Genomic DNA, 27,815 nt, shown 5'->3' on the forward strand with positions numbered 1-27,815 from the left:
AGGTGAGGAGGCCTCACTGTGAGGCGGGCAGGTGAGCACTCGGTGCACCAGGGCGGCCAGCCTCAGCCTAAAGTCGCTTTTGCCAGACCCTTCTGCGGGGTAGCTCTGGGCGGCGGGAGACAACAGGGACTCCTCTTTTCAGAAGTGAACCCCCCGCACCCCCCAGGGGCCGTGTCCCTGGGTGAGGCCGCTGTCTGGGCGAGAACACAGCAGTTACGGGAGGCCCCGCCGTCTCCCTCCCAGCCGCCTCCTTCCCTCGCTGCTTCAATAAAAGACACAAAACAGAGAGGAGGCAGGTTCAGAAAATAAAGTTTGTTGGGATCTTGAACATTTTGGCTAAAACTTAACAAAAAATATGAACACACATTCAGGTTGCGGTGATATGAGAAGCAACGTCATCTTATTTAGTTCCCGTGACATACACATACACCTGCCACCAGGGCCGCCGGGAAAGGCCTGTCAGGAGTGAGGGGTCTCCACGGGAGTGGCTCTCTGACCATGTTGACACTGAGCAGCATGCAGCCTGCGGGCCGCTGTCCACGCGCTGGGACACGGGTGTGCGGGAAGCAGGCCATGCGGCGCAGGCGTGGGCACAGCTACTACAGGCGCTGCAGCGGGACACGAGCATGTGGGTGTGACAGACGGGGGGTGGGAGGGGCACAGTGGTGGTGGGTCTGAGGAGTGTGGCATGCATGGAAACTAAACAAAACGGCGTGATGGGAGCTCCGCGGCGGCGATCACAGTGTGGACAGCGGCGGGCGTGGCTGCCTCACACCGTTCTGTCCGTCCCCGAGTTCTTCCTGACGCCCGCGCCGCTGCGCACCTGGTCCACCGCCAGCGTCTCCACCTCGGGCTGCGCCTGCGGCTGGACGGCGTGGTGGATGCGGTGGGCCACGCCCACGTGGACCTTGTGCTTCTCGCCGGAGCTGCGGTCGGAAGCGATGGGGGGGATGACCAGGGGCCTCTCCTTGATGAGGTGGACCTCGGCCGACTCCCTGGCCAGCAGGAACGGGGTGGGGTCGGGCATGGCATCCACCGGTTCCCGCAAAAGGAGTTTCCGGCTCTCGGCCCCGAATCTGTAGACCTCGTCGAATTCGGGGTGCAGGGGGGCGGAGAGGCTCTTTTTCATGCGGCGGCGGGGCGTCTCGGGCAGCTTGTCCCTGGGGGGCGCGGGCCTGTAGCCGGCCAGCACGGGGCTCCCGCCGGGGCTGCCGTCCGAGGTCCCGCTGGAGCTGAGTAGCTTCCGCTTGGTGGCATGCAGCTGCGAGGTCAGGTAGGCGATGGTGCCCGCGCGCTGCTCCAGCTCCCCCGACAGCAGGTTCAGCTTGTGGCTCTTGAGCTTGAGCTCCTCCAGGTACCGCTTCTCCCGCTCCCGCACGGTGGTCTCCAGCACGGCGACGGCCGCGTTCCTCTGCTCCAGCTCGCGCAGCAGCTCCTCGTGCTCCTGCTCCTTGGCCCTCAGCTGCGCTTCCAGGTCCTCGCAGCGTCTCTGCAGCTCGCTGCTGCTGCGTCCGTCCCCTGCAGGCACAGGCACAGCCGGTGAGAGCCCGCCACGGCGACGGCTGAGGACCCCCACAGGGCCGGGGCCAAGATCCTGCCAGCTATTGGCCTGTTTATTGTATAAAAGAAGCCTCCAAGTTTACCAGCCGCTGAGGCCGTACGGGCAGTGTCAGCGTCGGCTCCTGAAAGGGCACACGGGAGACGGAAATACAAACCCAGGCTCAGGGCCTGGCGAGTGCCAAGCCTCGTGGATGAGACCCATGACTCCGACAAGGAGCGGGCACACTCGACTGTAACGGCCGTACCAACAGGCTACTCAGAAAGGGCTTCTGGGCTCTGCCAAGTCCCCACCCCGTGCTGGGAGCAGGCCCCTCTCCTGCCCTGGCTGCCACCCAGCTGATCTCTGGGGGACCCCGAGGATTCTGGAGTCTAAGGAAGGACCTCCGCCACGTTTGGGGCTACCTAGTACTCAGTCCCCCGCCTGGGCCCTGGGCTGCCCTGCTCCGCCGCCTCCTGGTTAGAAGGGACTGTATTCACTATAAAAATCAGTAAGTCCGGAGAGGTGTGAAGAGGCCCCCCAAACATAAGCGTCATTCCTCCCGCCGCTGCCCTGGGAACAGCGGGGTCCCCGCCCAGCACCCTGGCCACATGCAGGGCCTCCCCGCGGGAGCCGGGCGCCATTGCCCCTCCGGAGGCAGCTCTTACCTGTCTGTTCAGAGCTTTTGAGTGTCAGCTCGTACGTTAAATCTGAAAAGGAAGCCACGGGCATTGGTTCTGTGTGGACACAGCGCAATGCACTGCACTGCACAGGCCTGCTCAGCCCTGAAACCCAGCCACCAGCCGGGAGTCCCCCTTCACCCCCTCCCCCGGGCAGGTCGGGGTTAAGGGCAAGCGTGACAGCGGCGGAAGCTACCAGTGGCCACCGCCCTTCTCGGGGTCCAGAGGGAACCCCTTCTCCCCTAAAACACATCCCATCCCCCACATTCTGCCAGCAGCTGGCTCTGCTACGTGACGCTTTGGTCATCAGTGCCCAAGTGCATTTCCAGTCCTGACCACTGCACTTGGACCCATGGGTTCGCGGTGCGCCCGGGACTGGCTGCCCCGCTCTCCTCTGGCACAAGTCCGTGGTCTCCGGTGACGGGTCACCCCATCAGAGAGGAGCCCCTCACTGGCCTGGCGAGCCAGCCCGCCCTCCCCTCCCCGGGGCGGCACCTGTGCAGTGCTGCTGCAGCCGCCGGATCTCGGCGTGCAGGCCCCTGAGCGTGCCCGCGTGCTCCCGCTGCAGGAACAGCAGGTTCTTCTGCGCGCTGTGCAGCTGGTTCTCCAGGTTTGCGGCCGCCATGCTGACACGCGGTGACCTGCGGGGAACAGAGCGGGGTCTTGGGCAGCGGCTCCGACTCCAAATCCCAGCCTCTCCGCGGGCCGCCTGGCTCCCACCGATGTGATCAGAGGCCTCCCGAGAGCCCTGCTCAGGTGACACCCACAGCCTCCCCAGGGACACGGCGCCAGGGACACGGCGAGCACATGCAATGGTGTCCAGCCCTGGCCGAAGCGAGGACTTGGAGGGAAGCCCCCGATTTCAGAGCTGAGCCCCCAGTCCTTCCTGGGAACTTCTGAGGAACACCTCCCAGGGCCCTGTGGTGACTGCAGGAGCCTGGCGTCTGTCCCCAAGCCCTGCCCGCCCCACCCAGCCCCCTGTGGCTGTGACATCAGGGACCAGCCGCTGGCTCAGGCCGGGACTCGGCCTTGACTGTAACTGGAGAAAGGCTCTGGCAGAGCTGCCAGGCAACCCGGGATGCCCTGCCCGCCCTGGCTGTGCCGGGACGGAACGCGGACCAGCCGCTGAGAGCGATCCTGTGGGTGCAGAGCCGCGGGCTGCGTTCCCCAGCTGCTGCGTCAGAGCCCAGGCAGAGGAAGCCCTCCTCAGGGCTCCCAGCGGGCGGCACACAGGCGGCCAGGGCTGGCCTGTGGCTGTGGGGGCACCAGGGCCCACAGTGCCCAAGGGCTTTGTCTCCCAGGCTGCCTCATCTCCTCGCAGGCGCCCTGCGCCAGCACGCAGGACGCACGGGAATGGCACGTTCACCTGCAGACGGAGCTGGTGTGGCAGCCCTGGCGCTCTTGGGGTCGGGTCCGGCGTTGCCAGAGGCCCTCCCTGCCTCGGGCCTCCTCCTGGCCCGTGTGCTCCATCAACCCTCTGTCCTCTCCTCCTTGGCCCCTGCCACACCCTCCCCATGTGGCGTCTGCACACCTTGGTCCCTGTCTGAATGCGCTTGGCAAGCCGGCCTGGCCCCGGCCCCATGGAGTGCCCTTCTCCCGGCCCGAGCCTCACTCAGCAGCTTCCTCGGGGGCTGCTCCCGAGAGCTACGCCCATCAGGCAGAAGCCGCAGCGGCCCCCTGGGGGCAGGAGCTCACCGGCTTGGGGACGGCCGGAGCGACAGTTCCGAGAACCTCTGGGCCACGTTTCTAGACGGAAGGGAACGGAGCGGCTTTGCTGGGAAGGGCCTTCACCCCTGAAGACGGGAAATGTCTGTTCGATCCAACGCAGCTGCTCCTTTGGCTCCCAGAGCCGCGGGAGCAGGGCAGTAACGTCAGCATCAGAGGAAACCGCGCAGGGGCCGCGAATGAGCGCTAAGCAGCTATTTTAGATCCTGGTCATGAATAAGACATGACCGTTCACATTAGGGCTCCTGTGCGTGAACGCTCCACATGGCAAGAGCCTGTGGGCCTTGGCGCCCCTGCAAGGTCCGGCCCAGCAGGACCCGCCGGCTCTCAGCATCCTGCACACAGGCCCCGTGACTTCCCGTGGGAACCCCGTGCCTGCCGACGGCTGAAACACTGCCATCGGGAAAGGGAAGGCGGGCCAGGGGCAGGCGGGGGTGTGGGATGGGGTGTAAGAAGAGGCAATTCCTAGCAGGGAGACGGTTTCCAAGCAAAAATGCTGGGCATGGAGGACGCCCTCGCACCAGCTATGCGACACCTCTATGTCAGGGTGGGTGAGAAACGGAGGTGCAAAGGTGATTTCTCAACACAGTGGGTGACAGAGCAGGAGGGAGGCGCTTGGGGTGCTGGGCTGTGCTTGGGCTAAACCCTAAGTCATGCTCTGCAGCTCACAGGACGGCTTTGAGTGCTCAGGGCGGTCCCTATGGCGTCTGGTGGTAGTCAGTGCGTGGTAAGCGTTAGCCAGGTTACTCTTACGTGACGAGTGGTCACCAGTTCCATAGACACCCCCTCGGCAGACTCCAGGGCGTTCCCCGAGCGCCTCTAAGTGGACATGAACTAGCAGTCTTTCCCGTCACCCTCAGGAGGGAAACCTCACAGCAAAGGGAAGGTCCTCTGCCGGCCCTGCTCTCCTCGTCCACTGGGAGGAGCCGCGCAGGGTGGTGCCCGAAGGGACGGGGAAACCTGCTAAGATTCTTACCCTGAAACACCCCACGGGACCTGAGGGAGCTCACCGCGGCCCCCGGCTAACGAGGCCGTAACGCCAAGTCCAGGTGCCCGCTCTCAGGAGGGGCGGTTACGATCCTGAGTTCACAGCCTCGGGTGAAGCAGCCGTGTAAAGGGTGGGGACCGGCGGCTTCTCCGCACACCATCTGAGAAATTCACCTACGTCATCGAGGGTCCTCGGTGGCCGTGGCACCGGGAAGAAGGGCGTTGCTTCGGGAGAGCTCACGCGTTCAGCAGTCCCCACAGGGCGTTTTGGTGGAAACCGCGCACCACCCCGAGGTGGGAGGGCACGTTTGTGTGCATTTAAGTAGATTTTTAAAATCTAGAAGGGTCTACCACACAGCCTTAAAAGGTTGCTCTCGAGGTGAACTGCGGGTGATTTTCACTTTTTAAGAATTCTGTTTTGGTGTGACCTAGCGCTTCTGCGTTGTGGGACCTGTGTTACTTTATAGTCAGGAAAGAATCACTAAGCGATTTCCCTCAGAACAGATCAGCACCAACGCCCCGCTAGCAAGCGGCCTCATCTTGAATGACAGGTCCGGGGCAGCCTTGAGGGCTGGATCGTGACCAGTTTAGCCCAGGAGTGAACAGGAAGGCAGCTGTGACAGAAGCCACCAGTTAGCATCCCCACATACGCGGGGATGACCATGACGCAGTGGGAACCCGCCCGCACGCACTGCACGTCCGATTGTCTGACGTTGCCCATCGTGAAAACAAGGCCCAGCACAGTTCTCTGGAGCTGACAGCCGTTTCCTCGGGAAGCGTGCCCGCCATGCGGGGCCTGGCAATTAGACGGAAACGCAGCCCCTGGAGGCCTGCGCACTGCGGTCCGTCAGCTCAGCCTCTCAGAGCTTCCACTTGGCTTCTGCTTAAAAGCCACGGGAGTGTCTGCGTGCTGGGCAGGGGCTGAGCCTCCAGGTGACCGTGTCCAGGGAGGAGGAGGTCTGTTCCAGGTCGCCTAAGCGTCGCTCAGGGGCTGTGTGGGCCCAGGGGGGCAGAGGCAGGAGCCCCCTGGTCTGAGGCACATGGTACCTCTGGGGATGCCCTGGGCCTCCTGGAAAACTGGGTGACATAACAGACTGAGGCCCACACCCCATGGCAGACCCCCTGCCCGAGGCAAGAGTGCCAGCACCCCATCGCCCCACCAGCAGAGTCAGCGCCGCACGTGCTGGTTCAGAAGGGCTCAGAGGCCCCTGCTGGACAAGGAGGCCAAGTGGCCGGTGGGTGCAGGGCTCTGCTCGGCCCTTCCCCTTCCCTGTCCCCCTCCTGCCCCAGTAGCCTCATTTCACGAGCTAGAGCTGGAGGCGTTTCAACTAGATAGCGATGCCACTTGTGAGCCTCTCACAGCTGGTGGTTCACGAAGTCGCTCCGCGCCGTCACCTCACAGCTCTGTGTGCGCACGGCGCCCCGGGGGCACTTCCCTCTGAAGGGGAGGCAGGTCCTGCCCGAGCAGGGCCTCCGTGGGCACCTGACGGGGATCGCTGCAGGCGCCCATGTCTCCTGGTTGATAGCTAAGACAGCGACCCACATGCCTGCCTCGTCACACTAACGACACACAGACGCGCCGTCGGTCTCAGCCCCGATGATCGCCATCTGCGCTGTATTCCTGAGGCCGAGGAAACATGGCCGGTGCTGTACAGATCTCTCTCTCTTGATGGCTTGCCGCACGGATGAGCCATTTCAACTGCTTTTCTCCAGGTCGCAGGCCTTGTAGTCGCGGTTTCCGGGGAGAAACGCATTCTCAGCGGAAGCGCTGTTTGCTGTGGGTCAGCCACCCTCCCCTGTCACTCAGGAAACCGAACACGGCGGGTTGTGTCACACACCCACAGGACACGTCCACATGACCCTCCGTGGGGTCGGAGATGAGGGGCATCACAGAGAGAAGGGTTCCTCCCTGTGATGGATCTGGAGGCGCTCTGCCCGGCCCCCGGCCCCGTGGGCAGCACCACAACTCAGCAAGGCAGGCGGCAGGAAGAAGTCGCCGCCTCCCACAGGCCGGCGACAAAGGGGCCCACCCTCGCTCCTTCAGGAGTTAAACGGGGGCAGGAGAGATCGCCGAAATGACTGCCCACCAGCAGCCCACCCAGACCCGACTCCACGGCCATTTAACTTGGTACCTGCATACCGAGGGGCACCTCATGCTGTTTCCATTGGGCATTTATTTCTACGGGACAGCAGCTTGCGGACCAACACTTTTTAAAGATGAGCCCATTCTGTGAAGAGGCGTTTACCTAGATGGTCATGTCCTAGAACTGTGCTCGGACGGCATCAGCATGTCCACCTACGGCTGGGGGGCCCTCAGACCTGCCATCAGCGGCCGACAGTCCCGGCAGGGATGAGTCACCTGCTTCCGTGTCCTCTCGGTGACTTCCTGTGCCGTGAGGGGTGAGTCAGGCACGTTTTCCAGGTGACATTTCAGCCCGACTCCCCTGAGGTTCTCTCCACTCACTGGTTCTTTGTGATGTCAGGGAGGGAGAGAACTCCCAGAATCCCCCATTCTCGTTCTTCAGTGAATCGCACACGAAGTGCCAGGGCAGGAGAACAACTCCCCACAAAATCTGGGTAAGAAGGCCTGCTGTTCAGAACGAACGAGGCTGGCTGAGGTCCGGACGAAGATGGGAGGGACGCAAGGTGCGCAGGTGCTGTGTGTGTGGGTTTTAAAAAATGTTTCTATTGATTTGAGAGGAAGATAGAAACATCCATCAGGTGCCTCCTGCACGCCCCCTACTGGGGATCGAGCTGGCAACCCGGGCTCCTGCCCTGACCCTGACCGGGGATCGAGCCACTGACCTTGGTTCATGGTCGATGCTCAACCACTGAGCACACGGCTGGGCTGGGGGTGCTGTTTTAGAGGTTGCCGTGGCAACCAGACTTGGGCCGTTGTCTCAGGTGCATGAGCCGTTAGACATGAGCCCAGCACAAAGAACCGAAAACAACGCGACAAGGACAAATGCGCCCCAGACGCTATCCGCCGCCTGTGGGAGGTGAGCAGGAGGAACGGGGCAGAGGGAACGGGAGCTGCACTTTACATGCGGGGTTCTCCAAAGAGCGGATGCAACCCCGCCTTTTCCTTACGCCTCTGCCTGCGCGGTCGCCGCTCTGCATGGGCACTTCTGTCTCGTATGTGGTCTCAGCCTCCCGCCACGGGATTACCGATAATCCTCCGTCCGCGACACCTCTTCCAGGGCCACTTTTATTGAGATGCTTCTAACACGCCCCCGGTGAACCCGTTGCTGGGAGCGCAGGCATCTGGTTCTCCACGTGAAGCCCAAACCCTTCTGGTCGGTCTAACTCTGGTGAGGGCTCTTGGTCAGTGGGGAGCGGGGGACTCGCTTTTCCTCCCAGCTGTCATCATGGGCGGGAGGGTCGCGGGGTCTTCTTGCTGGCCGTGGAGTGTGCAGAGGCTGATGTGTGTTCCCCAGGATGCTGTTCGGCTGGTTCTGGGGGTCACGGCTTGGTTTTACCTTCAGCTGCCAGCACAGATGCAAACACCAGGCAGACGTCCTGCAAAGGGCCCAGGGCACTTCCAGGGCGGGCGGGCCTGGGCGCTGCTGTGCAGCCTGGGTCAGGTTTCAGGGATGAAACACACAGAAGCTAAAATGCAGAGCGAGCACAAGAGCCAGCCCTTAATCGGCGTCTTTCAAAAAATAACTTCGGCTGAGAAAACAATCTATTCACCTCCGCGACCTGCTGACTCTCAAAAGGACTGACATCATCCTGTTCTTAAGAAGAGCTTTTAAAAGACTCCCGTGCGCTTCCATAGCAAAGGGTAATTTTCCTTCTGATTAGACTTTATTATAGAAAACAAAAGCCGCAGGAAGAAATACAAATCCCGTGGAGTTAAAAAGCCTTTTTAAGCAAAACACTGCTTTGGAAGACTGTGACCGACAAGGCCCCATACAAATAAATGCAAAGTGGGCTTAGGATGCTCTCGCCCCAGGGTGCGAGTAGGTGCCTGAGGGGCGCTGTGCCCATGACTGTGGAAGCCGGCAGGGTAGGAAATGAAAAAGAACCACAATGCCCTCCAATCCGGCCCGCCCATGGGACTCCAGGCGCCCGGAGGCCTCTCCCAGTGCGTCGGGGTGATGCCTCCCGCAGCCATTCCTGCCCAGCGGGGAGGGCTGATCTGCAGCCTCCGCAGGGGAGAGCAGCCCTTCCTCCTGGGGCTGGAGGCGCTCATCAGAGGCGGCTTTTGCTTTTATGCCAAAGTGAAGTCTGTCTTCCCGTAAGGCCGCAATGTTCCCTCCTCTGTCCTCAGAAATCGCTCTAACTCCACGCAATCTCTTTGCTCACACGGACCCTAAACACTTGGAGGCAGCTGGGACACATCCACTCCCCACTCAAACCTTCCGGCCGGTTTAGGCCGGTTTAACGCAGAAGCTGGAGATGGGAGGACTGGTGTCTACCTGACTGCCTGGGCGCTCTGGCACCGAGGGGCTGGCTGCCCTTGGGAGCTACTCCAGTTGGCAGACGTTAATCGTTAATCGTATCTCAGCAAACGTGGGCGTCCCCTAGGCATTGGGGACTTCTCGAGGCTGACCTTGTTCCAGAAAGGAGGAAAAGGCCTGTGTCTTTTCTGGCCAGAAACGTGAGAAACTGCTTTATAACGTAAAAACAACTACTTCTTCATGCACGGACACTGTTGGCAGCGTCAGTGCCGTAGCAAATACACTCCAGCATCTAAGTACTGATGGAGATGGAATGATTTTTAACCAACACCTAACAGGCGGAGGAGTTAAGGACCCAAGTGGATGACCTTCTGTCTTAAGTAAAAGGATTACTTTTTTCTTTAAAACAAGCAATTAACAATAAAAAATACCTCATTTTCTAAGAAACTTGTTGGTTAGATTGATGTATTTACATGTGCTACAGTAAAAATCTGATCACTGTTCTGCACTGTAGGTTTTAACTAGAACTAAACTAAATTTGCTGGATAGTTATAACACGGTGCACAGGAGTAATAAACGCGACTGTATGTTAAGGCTTTTCAGTAGTGTGGATGTACATGCAAACACATATACACATATGTACCCATCACAAGTCTTAAAACCTTCTATCAAAAAAATTTCACATAAGCCCTAGCTGGTTCGGCTCAGTGGATAGAGCATCAACCTGCGGACTGAAGGGTCCCAGGTTCGATTCCGGCCAAGGGCACATGCCTGGGTTGCGGACTCGATCCCCAGTAGGGGACATGCAAGAGGTAGCCAATCAATGATTGTCTCTCATCATTGATGTTTCTATCTCTCCCTCTCCCTTCCTCTCTGAAATAAAATAAAATATATTTTTTAAAAAAATTTCATATAGCCCTAACCCGTTTGGCTCAGTGGATAGAGCGTCGGCCTGCGGACTGAAGGGTCCCAGGTTCGATTCCGGTCAAGGGCATGCACCTTGGTTGAGGGCACATCCCCAGTGGGGAGTGTGCAGGAGGCAGCTGATCGATGTTTCTAACTCTCTAACCCTCTCCCTTCCCCTCTGTAAAAAAATCAATAAAATATATTAATAAAAAAATTTCACATAAGATGAACATTTAGCCAAGAGAGAGCGAGAAATTCAAACACATCTTTGGAGGTAAAAGCAAACAAACAAACATCACTTTCAATGTAAACATCTTTTCCCTTACAATTCAATGGCAACAATGCAGGCGAATTCTTGACTGTGCAAAAAAAAAAAAAAATCATTTACTACAACAGTAGCAGTGCCCTTCAAGTGAAATTTGAACTTAAAAGTCTTAGAAACCCGCCGATTCCGGCTTCCCCACTGTCTCCCAGGTCGGTTTCTGGGATCCCCCCCGCCCCCCATGAAGGGTGAAGGCCTGGCAGCTTGTGATGTTGCTGTGACACCGGGAACAGGCCACCCGCTCACCACCAACGCCGGGAGGTGAGCAGCGCAAGGGCCGCCCCGGAGCTCGGCGGCCGGGCCTGCGCCCCGTTTCGGGGAAACTGAGCCCCCGCCGGCGTCGGGGCGGCAGGTAGAGCCCTTACGCCAAGGCCCCGGGGCCCGCGCGGCCGCGCCGGGAAGGTCCCTAACGCCCCGGGGCGGGAGGACGCCTAGGAAATGCGATGTGGACTCAGACCCCCCCCCCCCCCAGCTCCCCGACCAGCAGGCCGGGCCCGGGCGCCCCTGCAATGCGGATCCCCACCCGACGGGCCTCCCCCCCTGGCCTGGCCGCGCCGCCCCAGCCCAGCGCCGGCGGAGCGGACGGTGCGCAGCCTGGACGGGAGCCGAACCCGCTGCAAGGCCTGCGGGTGGGCGGCCGGCGCGGGGGGCGCGCAGCGCTCTTGCCCTCCGCCCCGCACTGTCCGTCCGCGCCGCTCCCGAGCGGTTCCCGCAGGGGGACACCCTCCCCCCCGAACCCTGCGGCTGGGACGGGGCCCCCTCCCGCTGCAGCAAAGGCTGAAAAATCATCGCCATGAATCCCCGTCCCGACAGGTGCCCCGCGGCCCGCAGAGCCGCCCGCAGAGCCGCCAGGTGAGCGGGGCTGGACGCGGGCTCACCTCGGGCCCCGCCTCACCTGCGGGCGCGGCAGGCGCGGTCCTTCAGGCGGCTCCCCGCCTCGGCGCGGTCCTCCGGGCGGGCGGCGGGCGCCGGCGGCCCATGGGCGGGGCGGGGCGGCGGGCGGGGCTGGCTCCGGGCTGCGGGCTCCGGCCCTGCCCCGCCGGGCCGCCCAGGGAGGTCAGTGGGCGCCGCCCGCCCGGCGCATCTCGCCGGCTCCCCCCGCCCGAGCGCCGCCGCGGGGCACGCCGGGAGCGGTCGGGGCGGCGGGGGCGGCCGCGCTGACGGGGCGGGCGGCCGCGGCGCCGGCGGGTCTGTGTCTGCGGGGCGGGACGGCGGCGGACGGTCGATACTCACTGGGCAGGGCGGGGGCGACGCGCCCGTCCCGCAGCCGCGGCGGCGCGGAGGGACCGCACCGAGCGGAGGGGGCCCGGCCGGTGGGACGCAGGCGCACAGCTCAGGTGCGGCCGCACTGCGGTTGCCCGGGTAACGCGGGCCGGGCCGGGCGGGGCGGGGGGAGGAGCGAGGCGGCGAGCGGGAGCGCGCGCGCCGACCGGGGTTCGCGGGGAGGCTCGGGGCGGGGGGTCCCCAGGACCCGCCTGGGATTGGGGGGAGGGCGCGCGGGCCGGCGCGGGGCGGGGGCGGGCGCGGGGGGTGCAGGGGCGCCGGCCGGCGTTGCGCATGCGTGCGGCGCGCGCTCCCTGGGGCCCGCCGGCCTGGTGCGTGCGCACGCGCGCTGGGCCGGAGGCGTCGGGACGTGCGGCGCGCGGGGCGCGGAGGCGCACCTGTGAGGTGTCCCCAGAGGAGCGGGCGGTGGGTGCGCGGAGCCGGGCCCGGGCGCCCCCACCCCTCGCGCGGCGTGAGTTCCCGGGGCCGGGCTGCGGCCTCTCTGTCTGTCCGGGGCCCGGGCGGGGCGCCGGGCGGCCGTGGGGGCGGGGGGCGCGGGCGCGGGGGGCCGGCGGCGGAGCGGGTGAAAGAAAGGCCCGCAGCCCGCCCTCGGGATGGGCCCGCGCCGGCCCCTGGGCCCCGGGCGGAAGGTCCGAGCCGCCCCGGCGGCCCCGGGGCGGGCCCCGCGGAGGGCAGCGGCGTCTCGGGCCTCCGCGCCCGGCGTGGGCCGCGGCGCCCGGCTGCGCGGAGTGGGGTTCCCAGATGGCGGCCGGGGGCGCGGCGCCGGCTGGGCAGCGGCAGGGCGAGGCCCCGCGGGAGCCGGACTCCCGAGCCGCCTCCATTGTTGTGGCGGCCGAGGGAAGGGGGAGCAGAACCGCCCCGGGGCCCGAGGCGCGGCGCCTTGGAGCCCTTCCCGGCGGGTCCCGGGAGAGGCGGCCGGGGCGCGGGCGGCGGCGGGGCCTCGCTGCAGGGTGCGCTGTGGTTTTGCAGAGCCGGCGGCCCGGAGCCCGACGAGCGCCCTGCGCAGGTGACGAGGAGCCGGGCGCGGAGCGGCCGCCGCGGGACGCCTCCATTCCATTGTCTGGCCGGGCCGGGCCGGGCCTCCCCAGGTAAAGCGGCGGCAGCGCGGCGAGGGGGGTGCCCCCTCTTTCGGGACTTGGGGTTCCGTCCCGTCCCTGCTTCTGATGAACTCAGTACGTCCACCTCCCAGACACCCCCTCCCTCCCCCCAGATCCGGGCTCGTCTGCCCGCATCTCTGCCAGGTCACCTCTCGTCCCCCCCAAAACTCGGCCCCTTTGGGGAGCCCTCCCTGCGGGGCTCAGCTGCTCGCTCCTCTGGCCGAGCGCTTGCTTAGTGGTTGTCTTACCGCAACAAAGGAGCCAGAAATGAGAAAGAAAGAAAAAGAAGCCCCAGCTATTGCTTTTTCTGTTGTCGCTGAAGGAACGTTTTGCGCGGTTGAGACCGTGTATTGTCTTCACAGGACGGACCTGGTTTTGTTTCCAGGTTTTGTCTCCTCCAGACGGGGACCCCACTTCCTGTCTTAGATGCATAGCAGGAAAGTGACCTTGTTCCCCCGCCCCCCCCGCTCCCCCAGGTTAAACTGTTTTAAATTAATTGTAAACGAGTCAAGTCGTGCGTTTTTCTTGTTAGAAATGCAGACATCACCGAGATGGCTCAAGTCTGCAGAGTTAACTGCCGTGTGTCCTTGTAGATCGATTAGAGACTCGCACGGCCTTTGTTTTCGCATCGGCCAGGGCACCGCCGTCCACTGCAGCCGGAGAACTGCTGCCTCGCGGCCGTCCCCTGGTCCCTCCCCTAGTCCGGGTGGACCGCGGCTTATTCCGCCATTTCCTGGACTGGTGGCAGTTTAAGCTCCAACTTTATACCTGAAACAGCCTTTCTGGTGGTGGCTCGCGGGGAAGTGCAGTGTCCGTGGAGGTGCACGAAGGACCCCAATTACCGAGAGTCGAGGGGAAGCTCTCGGTTACCAGCCCCGCAGCCCCTCCCCCTGCTCTCAAGTCCCCTGACCTTGGGCGGGACTCGATCCTCCCAACCTTAGTTTTCTGTCCTGTCCCTGGTGGTAATACCTGCTCTGTTTACGCCGCGGGGTTCAATGACATGAAGTATGTGAAAGTGCTTTGTAGAGTGTAACGTGCTTTATAAATGTTGGTTTTATTAGCTTTTACGACCCAAAGGCATTTTTTATTTGCAATATAATTTATATTTTCTCTTTTGACCAGATGTGTGTATTACAGAATACCAGAGATCGCCAAGTTTGCCTTTTAATTCGGGATTTTGTTATCATTAATTTTTATCAAGTGCTGTTAATACTTAGACTTCTTAAAGGATATTTTACAAAGTACATGTTTTCTAGTGCTTTACATGCCATAAAAAATAAGGCATGTAAGTTCGTTGACTACAAGTGAAGTATCAGCAAACTGAACACAGCATCAAACAAAACTCTCATAATCGTGTAACAAAACCTATTTCCGAGTGAGAGAAACGTGTGCACGCTGTCCTGCGGCGGCCGCAGCGGTTGTTTGCGCGTTCACGTCCATCGGGTAAAACTGACGCTTCCTGAGTTTGTAGGCAGCATCAGAAAGAGTTCAGCAATGTAAATACTGACTGAAGGATGGGACGGATGTCGTTTTAAGATGTAAGAGATGCAGTTAAGGGCCTTGTAAGTATTTTTCTTTCATTCAGATATACTCGAGGGCTTGTAGTGTGGCCAGAAAAATCAGCGAGTCCTGGTCCTGGTGGGAGCTTATAATCTGCAGTGGACGGGATGGAAATGAAAGGCAGGCCCTCGGCTGCTCTGACCCCCAACGGGCATCTGCCCTAGGAGGGGACAAGAGGACCGAGTTTTAGGATGGATCCTAAAGATCCCCGGAAAGATCCATCCTTCCTCCCTCCCTTCCTCCCCCCACCTCTCCCCCTCTTCACAGAAGTAAGATTTCAGCTGAGATCTGAAGGCGAGCAGGCGTCCGTGTAGTGATAGTGATGTCCGTGTAGAGTGACGTGGGGCATAATTTCCCGGGCAGGGAGCGGCATGTGGGAAGGCCTGGAGGGGAAGCGCTCTGCCCGCTCCAGGACCTGAAGGATGACTGGTGGTTACGCAGGCGAGGGGAGAGTGCGGCCAGGCGGGGCCTCGGGTCGGGCAGGGTCTGTAGGCTGGGTTCGGGGTGTTTTATCTGAGGGAAACTGGAAGCCGTCGCCAGGGCCGGGTTTAAGCAGAGGAATGACATAATCGGCTTTGCATTTTCAGACAGCACTCCAGCTGCTGCACGCAGAATGTGGGGGTGGGGAGTGGAAGTGGGGAGGCCAGGGAGGCCCTTTCGGAGGTCTGTCTGGACGAGAGGGGTCTTTACCCTGGAGTTCACATTGAATTCAAACTACCAACTAAACTAAGGTCAAAATAGATACTTTATTCTTTTTTCAAAAGCCCTCATTTTATCAAGTGGAATGAAAAGGCACATTTTTAATGCAAAAAACACATAAATGTTAATTGTCCACATTATACTGAACAAGAAAATAATCAAATTTAAAATTGGGAAATGATTTAACACGGGTTTTCTAAGTTTTTTCAAAACAGTAATACATGAAATAAGCGTGCGGTGAGGGTCTGCAAGGAAAAGGGGACTATGTTGTAGGTGCTATTGGCTCCAACAATGAGAGTTTCTGAAAAACAGACCAAAACACGTGAGGGTGTGATTGAGTACAGAATGCACGCGTGAAAGTCATAGCTTCCTGAGCACCAGACAACCTGGCAGAAACTACAACGGAAAAGAAAGCAGGCTCAGCTTCCACTGCAGCAGAAAGCACACACGGGGTCCAGCCTGACGGGGACACGTATGACCAACGTGCGGGGAGCTCTGACACTGCAGAGGCCGCCCGGATCCCAGCGTGTGGTGTCTAAGCATAGAACTGGACAGAGGGATTATGAGGAACGAAGGAGCTTTAAAAAGCAAGGTAGATGCGTGTGTATTGGCATGGCCTGGGTGGATGTGTAGGATATATTACTAAGCCAAAAAAGCAAATTTAATTTTTTGTAAGATCCCCCAAAAAGAAAGAAAACTGTGTGTTTGTGTTCTGAATAAATATAGAAAAAGTTTGAGAACCAAAATATTTGAGAAGGATACGTTGTAACTACTGAGGGAAAGTCATAGGGGAGACAGATTGAAAAAAAAATGTTTTTGTTGGTTTCAGAGAGGAAGGGGGAGAGAGAGAGAGAGAGAGAGAGAGAGAGAGATGGAAACATCAATGATGAGAGAGAATCATTGACTGGCTGCCTCCTGCATGCCCCACACTGGGGATCGAGCCTGAAACCCAGGCGTGTGCCCTTGTCCGGAATCGAACCCAGGACCTTTCAGTCCACAGGCCAACACTCAACCACTGAGCCAAACCAGCTAGGGCAGTAGAATTATTTTTAAGGGTGAGTTTGTAGGATGATTAAGTTCTGATTCATCAGCTCGGTAATGTAGGGCCATTAAAATGTTTATGTAGAAAATGTATTAAAATTTTAATGACAGAGTTAAGTGGAATAAAACCAGGACACGAAATTACATACACGATAAGATTAAAACTATTAAAAATCCTAACAACTGTCCACAAAAACCTATGGAGTATAGCCTAGAAGAAATTAGGTGAGAATCTTAAAAATTGTATACATTGGGAAATAGCATGTTGGGTGATTTTAAAAATTTACTTTTTTGGGTATTTTCTAAGACTCTGTATTACATTTATGGTGGAACATTTAGTTTTGGGGAGTACATGTATCTGGGACATACGTTAGCTGCATGCTGAATAGGGATGTGCACTTTGAAGATGAGATCTGCCCTGTCACAGTAAGGCAGGCTCTAACTGTTCCCTAAAATCGGCTTAGCTAAGTGGTTTGTTCTTAGTGGAGCATTTGGAATAAGCTGGAATGAATTTGTTACTTCCAGTATTTGGAGGAGAATTGCTTCCTAACAATATGCAGAATGAGAGTGGTTCCCTCTTCTAATTTTGTATGCGTGGAATAAATGCAGAAGCTTGAACCCGGGCCTGGGATTTCCTGGTTTGACTCTTGTTCACTCACTGCGTTTCTAACACGGAGAGGCAGTCGGAGGCTTTTGGGATGAGTAGGGGCGGCCAGCCGGACCAGGGCAGAGCATGGAGAGCACAGTCGTGATGCAGGGTCCGCAAGGGGCGTGCAAGGTCGGGCGGCTGAGCAGGTTCTAGAGCAGTGATGGCGAACCTATGACACGCGTGTCAGCGGTGACACCCGAACTCATTTTTTTGGTTGATTTTTCTTTGTTAAATGGCATTTAAATATATACAATAAATATCAAAAATATAAGTCTTTGTTTTACTATGGTTGCAAATATCAAAACATGTCTATATGTGACACGGCACCAGAGTTACGTTAGGGTTTTTCAAAATGCTGACACGCCGACCTCAAAAGGTTCGCCATCAATGCTCTAGAGGGATGACCAGGTGCTCCTGGGGGTCCACAGGGGATCCTGGGAGTGGGGAGTAGCATGTGGTTTAGTGGACACCCAGGCCACGAGTGTGTCACAGAAGGGAGATGTTCCAGAACGTGTAAGGGCCCCGGGAGCACATACCATAATCCACACCTGAGGGGAAGGGTGGAAGTCAGGGAAGCCGTCCCCGAGAAAGTGCCGTCGGGTGCGACTGAAGGTGAACGGGACAGAAGTGGGACGGCCTGGAGGTAGAAGGAGCTGGGGGCAGAGGGGAGGCTGTGGCTGTACTAGAGCTGATGGGCAGTGGTGAGAGGAGCCAGGATCTGTGAGGAGGAGCTAACGTTGCCCGGAGCGCCAGCGCCGCGTGAATAAGGAAAGGACACTGACGCTCACTGCGGGGAGCAGCTGTGAGCAGGGCAGGGCAACCATTTTGCATTTGAGAAAGATGCCCTCAGAGTGGGCAGGTGAGGGGGAGGCAAGATGGGAGGCTTTTGTAGGACCCGGGGAAGAGGGCTCGGGCGGGCCTGGTGAGGGGGTCAGAACCAGTCCCGCTGGCGCCTGGGGGCAGGGGCCTCCTCTCGCTGGGGAGGTAGTAGGCTTCGGGGAGGTGGCGGACGGACAGGCTGCGTAGAAAGGGCGCGTGGGCGTGCAGGTTCTTTCCAGAGAGGATTGGCGGGGTGGTTTTGTGCAGACCTGGGCTTTGCTGTGCGCACAAACCCATTCCTAAAATCAGCGTGGCTGTGCTTTTCTTGGGATGTAATTACCCTCCTAAATCGTTTAAGGTTGGAGAATGTTGTCCAGCTTAGACCGGGCCGTCAGCATCTTTCACATGGAGAACCCCGACTCTGGGCAACGCCACAATTGTCTTGGGCAATTGTCTCGGGTTCATCGGGCTAAACTCTGCCTCTCTGAGCAGGTGGTTTCTCTGAAGAGCTGGGTGTCCTATTGTCAGGTCCTGTTATCAGACCGATTGGTGTGGTCTCTCCTGATGCTGTCGAACTGGTCCCTCCCGTAGGAGGCCAGCCAGGCCAGGGGGAGCCCACCTGGGCATTAGAAGTTGTCTCAGTGCATTCACACTGCGTAACAAACCGCCGCCGCCTGGGTGGCTCAGACAACAAGCATTCCTTTCTCACAGCTCCGGAGCTGCAAGTCCAAGATCAGGGTGCCGTAGTCAGTGTCTGGCAAGGGCCCACTCCTGGTCCGTAGACCTCCATCCTCTCTCTGTGTCCTCATGGCGGAAGGGGTGAGGGAGCTCTCTGGGGTCCTCCCAAAGGCTCCATCTCCTGATACCATCACGTGGGGATCAGGTTTCATCCTATGAAGTGGGGGGAGGGGGACACAAACATTCTGGCTGGGGCAGGAGTATAGCCACTGCCAGCTCACTCAGTCCCCCCCTCCCAGCGGGACCTCAGGAGGGGAGTCTGAGTGGCTCCGCTTTGGTCCACGTTCACTGCTGCCCGGTTCAGGGTGTGGGCCTTGGGGAGCAGGTTCACCTGGCGGAGTGCCTGAGCCCGCAGGCTGGCCGTGCGTGCCGACGAGGGGACTGGTGCGAGTGGTGTCCTGGCACCCGAGAAGGGACTTCCGGAACGGACGGGACCCAGAGTTTGAAATGGTTCAGAGGTGTGACCAAGGGCGCGGGAGGGGCACTAGGCTTGGCCAGTTGAAGTCATTTAGCCAGTTTGAGAGTACTGGTCCAGTTCATCCCCGGGAGGACTCACCGGCTGGGAGACCGCGGCTTTGGCGGATTCCCATTTGCTCCTGGAAGAGCGGTTTAAAAAATGAACCTAGCCTGGCGGATCAGCAGCTCGCAGAGTCCCTGCATTGCTTCCCAGCAGGCGGGTTTCCGCACCTCCATTCCCACTGGAAGGCCCCGTCTGTCACCCGAGACATTCAGTAAAGCCATCCTGGAGCTCATTTATCTTTCATGCCCCTGCAAGTTCAGGTTCATCAAATAATCATTGCTTATTTCCACGTCTTGCTCTGCGTGCCTCCCGCGGTCCTGTGGCAGGGCTTAGGAAGACGGCCTTGAGCCAGAGCAAACCTGTCCTGAAGGTGATGCAGCTGCCCCGAGGGGAGCGGGGAGACAGGGAGTCGCCGGGGCTCCTGTCTTCTGCACACGAAGCCCTGGTACGTCCCTTACTCAAACTTATTTTTAGATGCTCAGTTCAAGCGCGCAGGGCTGAGCCTCACAGGATTTAAGAACATTTCACGGATTCCGAGTACTTGGTGTCAGCTGGCAAACAAGCCAGGCTTCTCAGCTCACCCGTCTTCAGTAACTTCGGGCCTGGGGGTGGCCCCAGCTCACAGCTAGAACCAGGGGAGCTGCAGAACCAGGTTTCGAGGCTTCATGACATGAAATTCAAGTTCCTAAGGGCTTCTGACAGGTGCTGGGTGCCCTCTGCAGACGTGCAGCCGTGAGAACAGGGTCCTGCAGAAGGTCTCTAACCGCTGGGGCAGGAACCCGCCAAGATGGCAGAGCTGGTGGGGGTGTCATTTGGGAGCAGAGGGAGCCCACATGCACCTCCAAGCAGAGAGTGAGGGTGTGTGTAGCAAGAGCGGTCCCGGAGGCAGTGGAATCAGAGGGAGCCAGTGGTGTGGGGGGAGGTGGGCAGTGGGCACATTGTTTCTGTTTTGCAAGATGACTACTGTTAACACTACTAAACTGTACGCTTAAAAATAGTGAAGATTCTAAACTTTTTGTTTTTTTTTAAATTTTAAAAAATGCATTAAAAAAATAGAGTCCCAGATCCCAAACTTCTTGACCTGCCACCTGCTGTGACACTCCCGCGCCCAGTGTCCTGAGGACAGCCTTGCTGAAAGCCACGTGGCATTTCTGTGGCATCCCCAGGCCCAGCCCCGTCCCCTCCGCTAGTGAGCCGGGCCTCGTGGGGCCTCGGGCTTTCCTTTCGCTTCTACCGAGGGTGGCGCGAGGCCTCCCGTGCTGTCCCGCTCTTTCTGCGCCGGAACGCGGACTGTGTCCCTCTGGGTCTCTGTTCCCAGCTGTGGGAGGAGGAAGCAGCTTAATAACTGAGCGTCCTCTGAGATGGGAGTCACTGGAGCTCACACCTGCCACCCCCCTGGCTCCTGCTGCCCAGAGCAGGGCCCCGCTGTCCCTCGAGGGAGACAGACCACAGTCCAGCAGAGGGAACGGACAGGAGGGGCCGGTCCTGCAGCCAGAGGATGCGGGGCCTCTGCGGTCCCCAGCATGCTCACTCCCGGGCGCCCTGCGTGTGTTCTGGAGGGTCTTTTCCCTCAGTCCCCGTCGGTGTCCCCTGCAGAGGCAGCTGAGCACTGAGGCACTGACCCTGCCCCATGCCTGTCCGCATTACTGACGTAGGTCTTGCTCCCCATCCCCAGAGGAGTCACCGCTGAAGGTCACCCGGCTGGGAAGTGTCAGGCCCAGAACTGAACTTGGGACCTGAAGTCCAGTGTCTCGCCCGCCAAGTTAGCTCGCTTCCTAACGCAGGTGCAGGTGCAGGTGCAGGTGCAGGTGCACACTCACCAGCCGGGGAGATAAGCCTGGGCTGTGTGTGGGCTCACAGAGGGCCCGACTTGGGGGGGGGGTGTCGATAAAGGCAGATGCGTTTTAAATCAGCCCTGGTGGCAGAGAGCGTCCAGGGAAGCTGGCACTGAGCCCATGGAGGAGGGACCCTGATTACAGGGAGGGGGGCCCTGGGTCTGGGAGCCTCTGCAGAGAAGGGATGGATTTGTCACACGAAGTAAGGGAACGAGGAAGCCTTGTGTACTCAGGCCGCTGCCCTGGGCACTCCCATAGGCGCTTCCCATTCACCTTCTCTGGTCCTCACAGCCGGGCCTGCAGCTGTTGTCAGCTGTGTGTTCTGATTGGTTCAAGATGAGCCGCGAGCACATCCATGGGGTAGAGCCAGGCTGCCCTGCACCATCTGGGGGTCGAGTCTGTGGAGGACTTGGTGGGAGGAAAGCACGTCTGTGCTCTGGTCTGCCTGCCGTTCCCTCAGGCGCACGTCTCCCTTCACCGTGTGGGGCGGTGGTGCCTGGCCCTCTGACTGGGGAGCCCACCCCCCACAGCAGCTCCCCGAGACCACCCAGGGCGGTTCGGCGCACTCGGCACAGCTGGGCAACATGTCTGCATGGACATCTTTGATGAGCGTCTGTGTCGCTGCTGGGCCAAGTTCCATGAGGGCGGGCACCCATTATATTTCTGCTCTGTGCAGGCACGGGGCCTGGCACAGTTAGACACTCGAGAAACATCTGTGCTTGGATGACTGGAGGACAGAGATGAAGGCGTGGAGACACTGCTGATGGGGAGCTCACTCAGCCAGGAAGCAGGGAGAGGCGAGGCCAACCAGAGGCCCGCATGCAGTGACCGGGCCGTGTGGGGCGAGGCTGCGCCCTGAGGAGGCGGTGCTGGAGCCGAGACCGGGGTGTGAGAGACTGACTCCCGGAGGAGGATCGTGCGAAGCGTGGGCCCCGGAGGTGGGGAGGAGGGACAGGCTGGGCAGGTCTGAGGATGAGAAAGGCTGGAGGAGGTGAGATTGGGTGGAGCCAGTGGCCAGCACCTGCCCAACCTGAAGGCTGTAGCGGGGGAGGGGCAGGGGTGAAGCAGAGAGACGTGATGGAGAGGCTGTGGGCAGTCTGCGCCTGGCAGGTGGGCGCAGTGGCGGTGGAGAGACGGGGGATGGGGGCCGACCTGGGTGGGTCAGTGCAGTGCAGGGAGATGGGGGAGGGGGGTGGGGTGAGGAGGAGCAGTGTGAGGGGTTGGGTTTGGAAAGGTTATTTGGGGTGTCTGTAGCCGGGCTGCAGATGAAGCTGGAAGCCGAGCTCACGATGTGGCTGAGTTACTGGCGAGATTGTAGACTCGGAGAAGAGGGGTCCCCAGTTGGAGCCCTGGAGCAGCCCTGCATGTTGAGGTCGGGCAGGGCAGGAGTCTCCAGTGAAGGCGACGTGGTGGGCAAGGTGGGGGACGGCTGGTGGGAGTGCCAGGCAGGCTAGGGGGACAGTGTGTCACAGTCCCAAATCCCGGAGCTGCCTCGTCGGCACCGGGTACCTTGCGCACGCCTGGTCCTCCCGAGCTGTGGCCGTGGGCCTTAGGCTGTCCCTGTCAGCGGGCAGTCCAGGTCGGCGGCCTCCGTGGTGCTGTCACAGCTGCGGGCTCACCCGGGACTCCTCCAGGGCTCAGCCTCTGCTCAGCCGCGGGCTGGTGCGTGACGTCTCGTGCCGAGGCCTCAGGCTGCTGCCGCCTTCAGGACCTCTCTCCCGCCGAATCAGGCGGTTAGTCTTGATTCCGTCGCGGCCTGAACTGAGTGCGACCCACACCAGTTGGCTCTCTGGACCTCCGTGTCCATGCTGAGCGGTCCATGGGCACCATCCTCTGACAGTGCCCTCTCCTCCCAGCGTCCTGGCGCCTGGATGCCTGCAGCTGTACCGCGGCAGGTGCGGCCTCAGGTGTCAGCTGGGGCATCAGTCCTGCCCTGTGTTTGCCGAGATCTCGGGTTCATCTCTAGAAGCGTGATTACCACACCAAAGGATCGGTGTGTGCATACTTTTTTCTAGACATTAACTATTTTTGCTGAAACTTTGCTTATATAGTTGAATTTTATTATCTTAACACATTCATCTAGAAAAAAATCGCTTTATTTTGCCATTAAAAATACTTTTTAAAAATGTATTTTTATTGATTTCGGAGAGGAAGGGAAAGGGAGAGAGAGATAGCATCACTGATGAGAGAGAATCATGGACCGGCTGCCTCCTGCACGCTTCACACTGGGGATCGAGCCTGCAACCCAGGCCTGTGCCCTTGACCAGAATCAAACCCGGGACCCTTCAGTCCATAGGCTGACGCTCTATCCACTGAGCCAAACCAGCCCGGGCTATTTGCCACTTTCATGTGAAAGAAATCTCCTTAAACACCCCGTCCCTCTGTGGAGCGTATTGCTGAAAGTGCTCTGTAAGATGGGTCCGTTTCTGTGGACTGACTGCACTGTCACCGAGTATAGAACACACGAGATGAAACGGTGGCTGAGGCGTGATCCCAAACCTCAGGAGACTGCAGGTGGAACATGTGGGAGTTACTTCCTTCTGTCTGCTCCTCATTCTTTTGGCTGTATGTTTGTCCCATGTTGGTGCCAAAAGACTGGAAGAGGCGCTAGGAATCGTGGCCACAGGGTCTGGGGGGCAGAGGGCGTAGGGGAGCCTCTGGGATGCGCTCACCAGGTGGGTGTCCTCCCCTCACTGACTAGACGGCTGCGCACGAGGTGCGGGCACTTGCATCGTGGCTCCGGACAGGTCAGACCCGGAGCTTTGGGGTCCCACGGTGCTGCTGCTGGGAGGGGCGCTCGGGAGGGCTTCCCTGGGGTCTCACTGGGCCTCTGGGGGGGCAGCTGACAGCGATGCAGGGGGAAGGCGGTCAGGCACAGGAGGAGCACGTGCAAGACTGAAATGAAGCGGGGCGGGGAGGCCGGGCAGGACTTGGCGTCTTAGGGTCAGGATTTTCAGTTCATCAGGAAACCTCAGGACAGAAGCAGGGAGCGCATCTGACACCACACATCACGTGTCCGCTCTCCCTGGGGACCGCAGGGCGGCTCTGACGTGGCGTGTTGGCTGCGGAAACAGCAGGATTGTCCCCCGAAGTCCCAGGTGTGGGGTGCTCCTTCTGGTCCTGTATGCGGACGGCTGTTCCTCACCTCACTGGGCCTTCTGCGGGCTCCTTTCCCAGTAGCGCCCGCTGCGCTCAGGTCCCGCAGGGAGTGGTGGTGCTGGCTGTGCCGTGCTGTGCATAGGAGCGTGACATCTGCACCTTCTCTCTTCAGGCCTGCACCCCACGGACAGCTCTCGGGAAGGGAGTCCCTCCGCGGGAGCAGGGCAGGTCTGCGCTGCTCTCCTGTTGATATCCGCCTCATTACGGAACCGGCAGCAGTGCCCTGGACAGCCAGGCCCTTTCACCGTGTCTGTTTGTTTCTGTCGCAGGAGACTGGAGTGGTGCCTGGGCAGGGAGTCCTCAGCGGGAGGAGCCGCACACCTGGGCCCCAGGAGCTGGCTTCCGGGGAAGGCTCCGGCGGATGTGCAGGAGGCGGGATGTCACACTGACCCTTCCCGGGGAGCCTGCACGCAGCCTCTCAGCCTCTGCGGCGAGGGACACTGTGCACCGCCGTCTCTGCGTGAGAAGTGCGAGGCCGTCCACACGAGGGAGCTTCCAGGGGCTTCACACGCCCGCCAAGGCCTGCAGCCGGAGCCCGTGGAATGTTGACACTCGGGACCCAAAAGGGAGCTCGGCGTTCATGAGCCCAGGATTCGCGCGGGCGTGCGTGTCGCTGCATCGTCCGTAGAGACCGAGGGGAACACTATGCAGGAAGAAGCCTTACTCGGGAAGGCAGGCAGGGCAGAGCTTAGGCCCACCTTGAACCCCCTGAGCAGAGCGAGCCTGAGATAAGCCGCCAGCATGGCCAAGTGCGAGGCTCAGCGACCTCGCGCCCTGTAACTGTAGTAGCCGCAAGGAACTTTCTCCTCTCCGCCACGATACCAAATAGGAAACATGATCTACAAGTGCCCCATGTGTAGGGAGTTTTTCTCTGAGAGAGCAGACCTGTTCATGCATCAGAAAGTCCACACTGCCGAGAAGCCCCATAAGTGTGACAAGTGCGACAAGGGCTTCTTTCACATATCAGAGCTCCACATTCACTGGCGAGACCACACAGGAGAGAAGGTCTATAAATGCGATGATTGCGGTAAGGATTTCAGCACCACAACGAAACTTAACAGACATAAGAAAATCCACACAGTAGAAAAGCCCTATAAATGTTATGAGTGTGGCAAAGCCTTCAATTGGAGCTCACACCTTCAGATTCACATGAGAGTTCATACAGGCGAGAAACCCTATGTCTGCAGCGAGTGCGGGAGGGGCTTTAGTAATAGCTCAAACCTGTGCATGCATCAGAGAGTCCACACCGGAGAGAAACCCTTCAAATGCGAAGAGTGTGGGAAGGCCTTTCGGCACACTTCCAGCCTCTGCATGCATCAGAGGGTCCACACGGGGGAGAAGCCCTATAAATGTTACGAGTGTGGCAAGGCCTTCAGCCAGAGCTCTAGCCTCTGCATCCACCAGAGAGTGCACACGGGGGAGAAGCCCTACAGGTGCTGTGGGTGTGGGAAGGCCTTCAGCCAGAGCTCCAGCCTCTGCATCCACCAGAGAGTGCACACTGGGGAGAAGCCTTTTAAATGCGATGAGTGTGGGAAGGCCTTCAGCCAGAGCACCAGCCTCTGCATCCACCAGAGAGTGCACACAAAGGAGAGGAACCATCTCAAAATATCAGTTATATAGAGCGTTTTGCTAAGAGTTAAAAATCTTAAAACCCATAAGTGCCACTAGGAAGGAAACCCTATGAATACCTGCATTGACCCAAGAAATTGCTCCTGGAAGCCTCGGCAGAACGTTCTTTCTGAGGAGGTGTAGGTGAGGCGGTTTGTTTTTAATTCCCACCAAGTGTGTTCCACAACTTGATGTCCCTCCGGGCGTCTGCCCAGGATGGGTTGTGAGGTCCCAGCCGTCTCCCATTCACAGAATGCGGGTGTGTGGTTAGTTGAGTGCTACACAGGAAACCATGATCATCACCCAGCCTCCCACGTCACCTCCCACGGACGCTTCACCCACCAGCGAGTGTCCAGGTACCCCTGTCGGGAGCGCAGGACCCCCTTCTCTGGATCAGCGTGTCAGTTAGTGCTTTGAAAGGGACCGCTCCCCGAGGCAGTGCTCTGGAATTTCTCCATAGATCCCATTGTCTGTCGCCCCACTTCCCTGCGTGTCCTCAAAGTCCTTTCCCAGAAGCACCACCCTTCCTAGATGGCATCCGATCTCACTAGGTTTCAGGCGGCTCGGGCGCCACTCGTGCGGCCCATCAGGAGTCATTGGCAGGCGCACGCTCCCTTAAACATTTTTTTTTTAATTTTGTGGATTCTGCTAATCACTGTGTTCCTTCCTGTTAGACTTTCTAGCGGCTCCATCACCTATTTCTAACTTGAACGTTTTTTTGGGGGGGGAAAGAGCTGAATGCAAATAGGGAGGGGTAGGCAGAGCTGGAACTTTTCTGTGCCCAGATTGCCCTCAGGGGCTCCTTTGTGACTGGATCCTTCTGGGCCAGGGCAGCCCATGGGGCTGGGTGGTGGGAGGAGCCACTGTTACAGTCTCATCCCTGTGATTCTGGGCAGTGGCAGCCGGGAGCCCTCGGTGACCCCTTGGTTGAGGATTACCTATCGGTTCCTTTTTAGGCCTGAATGTCTGTGCTAGTTACCTTTTCTTTCTTCATTCATTCGAATATTTATTGAGCACCTCCTATGTGCCAGGCACTGTGCTGGGTGCAGGGAATGCCACTGAATCAGACAGACAAGGGCCCCTACTCATGGAGTTTACTTCTGGTGGAGGAGACAGGCGATGAGTAAACATAACGTAGTTGAGATAGTGATTAAGTGCTATGAAGAAAATAAACTGGGTGATGATTTAAATCGAGGGTGGGAGGGCGGGGGTGGGGCATCCTTAGGTAGCAGTCGGGCAAGGCCTTTCTGGGGGTGGCGTTGGGCGGAGAGCAGAGGATCTCTGGCTGATGGAGCCCCCAAACCGCAGTGGGTGGACCTGCGGTGTTTGTGGAGAGGCGGGTGCTGAGGAGTGAGCAGTGAGGGGCAGGTGTGAGGTTCTAGGCCTGTTTTGTTTTGTTTTGTTTTTGTCTACATTGATATTAAACACTCATGTGGAGGAACTCAAGGAATGTCTAGACGACCAAAAGTCCCCAATGACAACAAAAGCGGCCAGCGGCCAGCCTTGTCTGCCCGTCCTGTCGGCACTGGCCCCACATGCAGCCCTTTGCTCAGGAAGTCGTGGGGAGTTATGGTCTGGAAGCTCGGACACGGGTGGCGTGTCCCCACGTGGTGTCTCCATGGCACAGGTGCTGGCGGAGCTTGGGTTTCTCACGTGTGAGCTTTCTGTTGGGCCGGAAGGGGCGACTTAGAGGAGCACACGGTGGGCGGGCGGGGAGCCAGGGGCCCTGGGGCGAACTGGTCACCGTCTGGATTGGACTCCAGATGTCGTCGCAAGTCTTGGGGGCCACACCCCACACGCTCCCCCTTCACCCAGAACGGCCGGCGCAGCCCCCACAGCCCCTTCCAGGCCGGTCCCGACCGCAATGTACTGTAGCGTCTCTCTCATGTCCAGTAGCGCGAGGCTTAGGGGAGTAGCCTTCTAGTCCGTAGAGTTAGTGTTAGGACAGTTGGTTTGATTTCTAGCTTGATCGCTGTTAGGGGGTGAGCTTGGGCAGATCACTTGGCCTTCGAGTCTAGTTTCCTCCCCCGCGAGGACGCTGGGCTCGGGACTCCGTTCCCAGCTCGCCTAGAGTTCTATATTTCTACATAGTTGAATTATTTTATCATGCTGTTGCTGGGAAACGACTAACACTTTTGAAGCTACTAATCTTATGTCGAGCTTTAAAGTCCATAATTGTCTTCAGAAAATATTATTTGACCTACAGTATGTCCAGATCAGTTTAATAAAATTACTTTATAACAGGG

The 27,815-nt window shown here is 59.0% G+C and overlaps 2 protein-coding genes across 7 annotated transcripts; one reads left to right on the forward strand and one right to left on the reverse strand.

The window, feature by feature from the left end:
- Positions 1-292: 292 nt before the first annotated feature.
- CCDC92 (coiled-coil domain containing 92) lies at positions 293-11,924 on the reverse strand. 3 transcript variants are annotated; one of them, XM_059676262.1, is made up of 4 exons: positions 11,794-11,924; positions 2,713-2,858; positions 2,206-2,247; positions 293-1,518 (listed from the first exon to the last, which is right to left on the reverse strand). In XM_059676262.1, the coding sequence occupies exons 2-4, from the start codon at positions 2,840-2,842 to the stop codon at positions 770-772; spliced, it is 921 nt and encodes a 306-aa protein (XP_059532245.1). In that variant the 5' UTR covers positions 2,843-2,858; positions 11,794-11,924; the 3' UTR covers positions 293-769. The 3 variants fall into 3 exon arrangements, with proteins under 3 accessions (XP_059532245.1, XP_059532242.1, XP_059532243.1); XM_059676259.1 differs by lacking the exon at positions 11,794-11,924 and adding an exon at positions 11,456-11,599; XM_059676260.1 differs by lacking the exon at positions 11,794-11,924 and adding an exon at positions 11,439-11,566.
- ZNF664 (zinc finger protein 664) lies at positions 11,598-27,815 on the forward strand. Of its 4 annotated transcripts, none has more exons than XM_059676268.1 (3): positions 11,598-11,616; positions 12,814-12,932; positions 24,231-27,815. In XM_059676268.1, the coding sequence occupies exon 3, from the start codon at positions 24,796-24,798 to the stop codon at positions 25,579-25,581; it is 786 nt and encodes a 261-aa protein (XP_059532251.1). In that variant the 5' UTR covers positions 11,598-11,616; positions 12,814-12,932; positions 24,231-24,795; the 3' UTR covers positions 25,582-27,815. The 4 variants fall into 4 exon arrangements, with proteins under 4 accessions (XP_059532251.1, XP_059532250.1, XP_059532248.1 ...); XM_059676267.1 differs by lacking the exon at positions 11,598-11,616 and adding an exon at positions 11,634-11,748; XM_059676265.1 differs by lacking the exon at positions 11,598-11,616 and adding an exon at positions 12,139-12,295.

This window comes from Myotis daubentonii, chromosome 19 (assembly GCF_963259705.1).
Source record: "Myotis daubentonii chromosome 19, mMyoDau2.1, whole genome shotgun sequence".
NCBI classification, from domain to species: Eukaryota; Metazoa; Chordata; class Mammalia; order Chiroptera; family Vespertilionidae; genus Myotis; species Myotis daubentonii.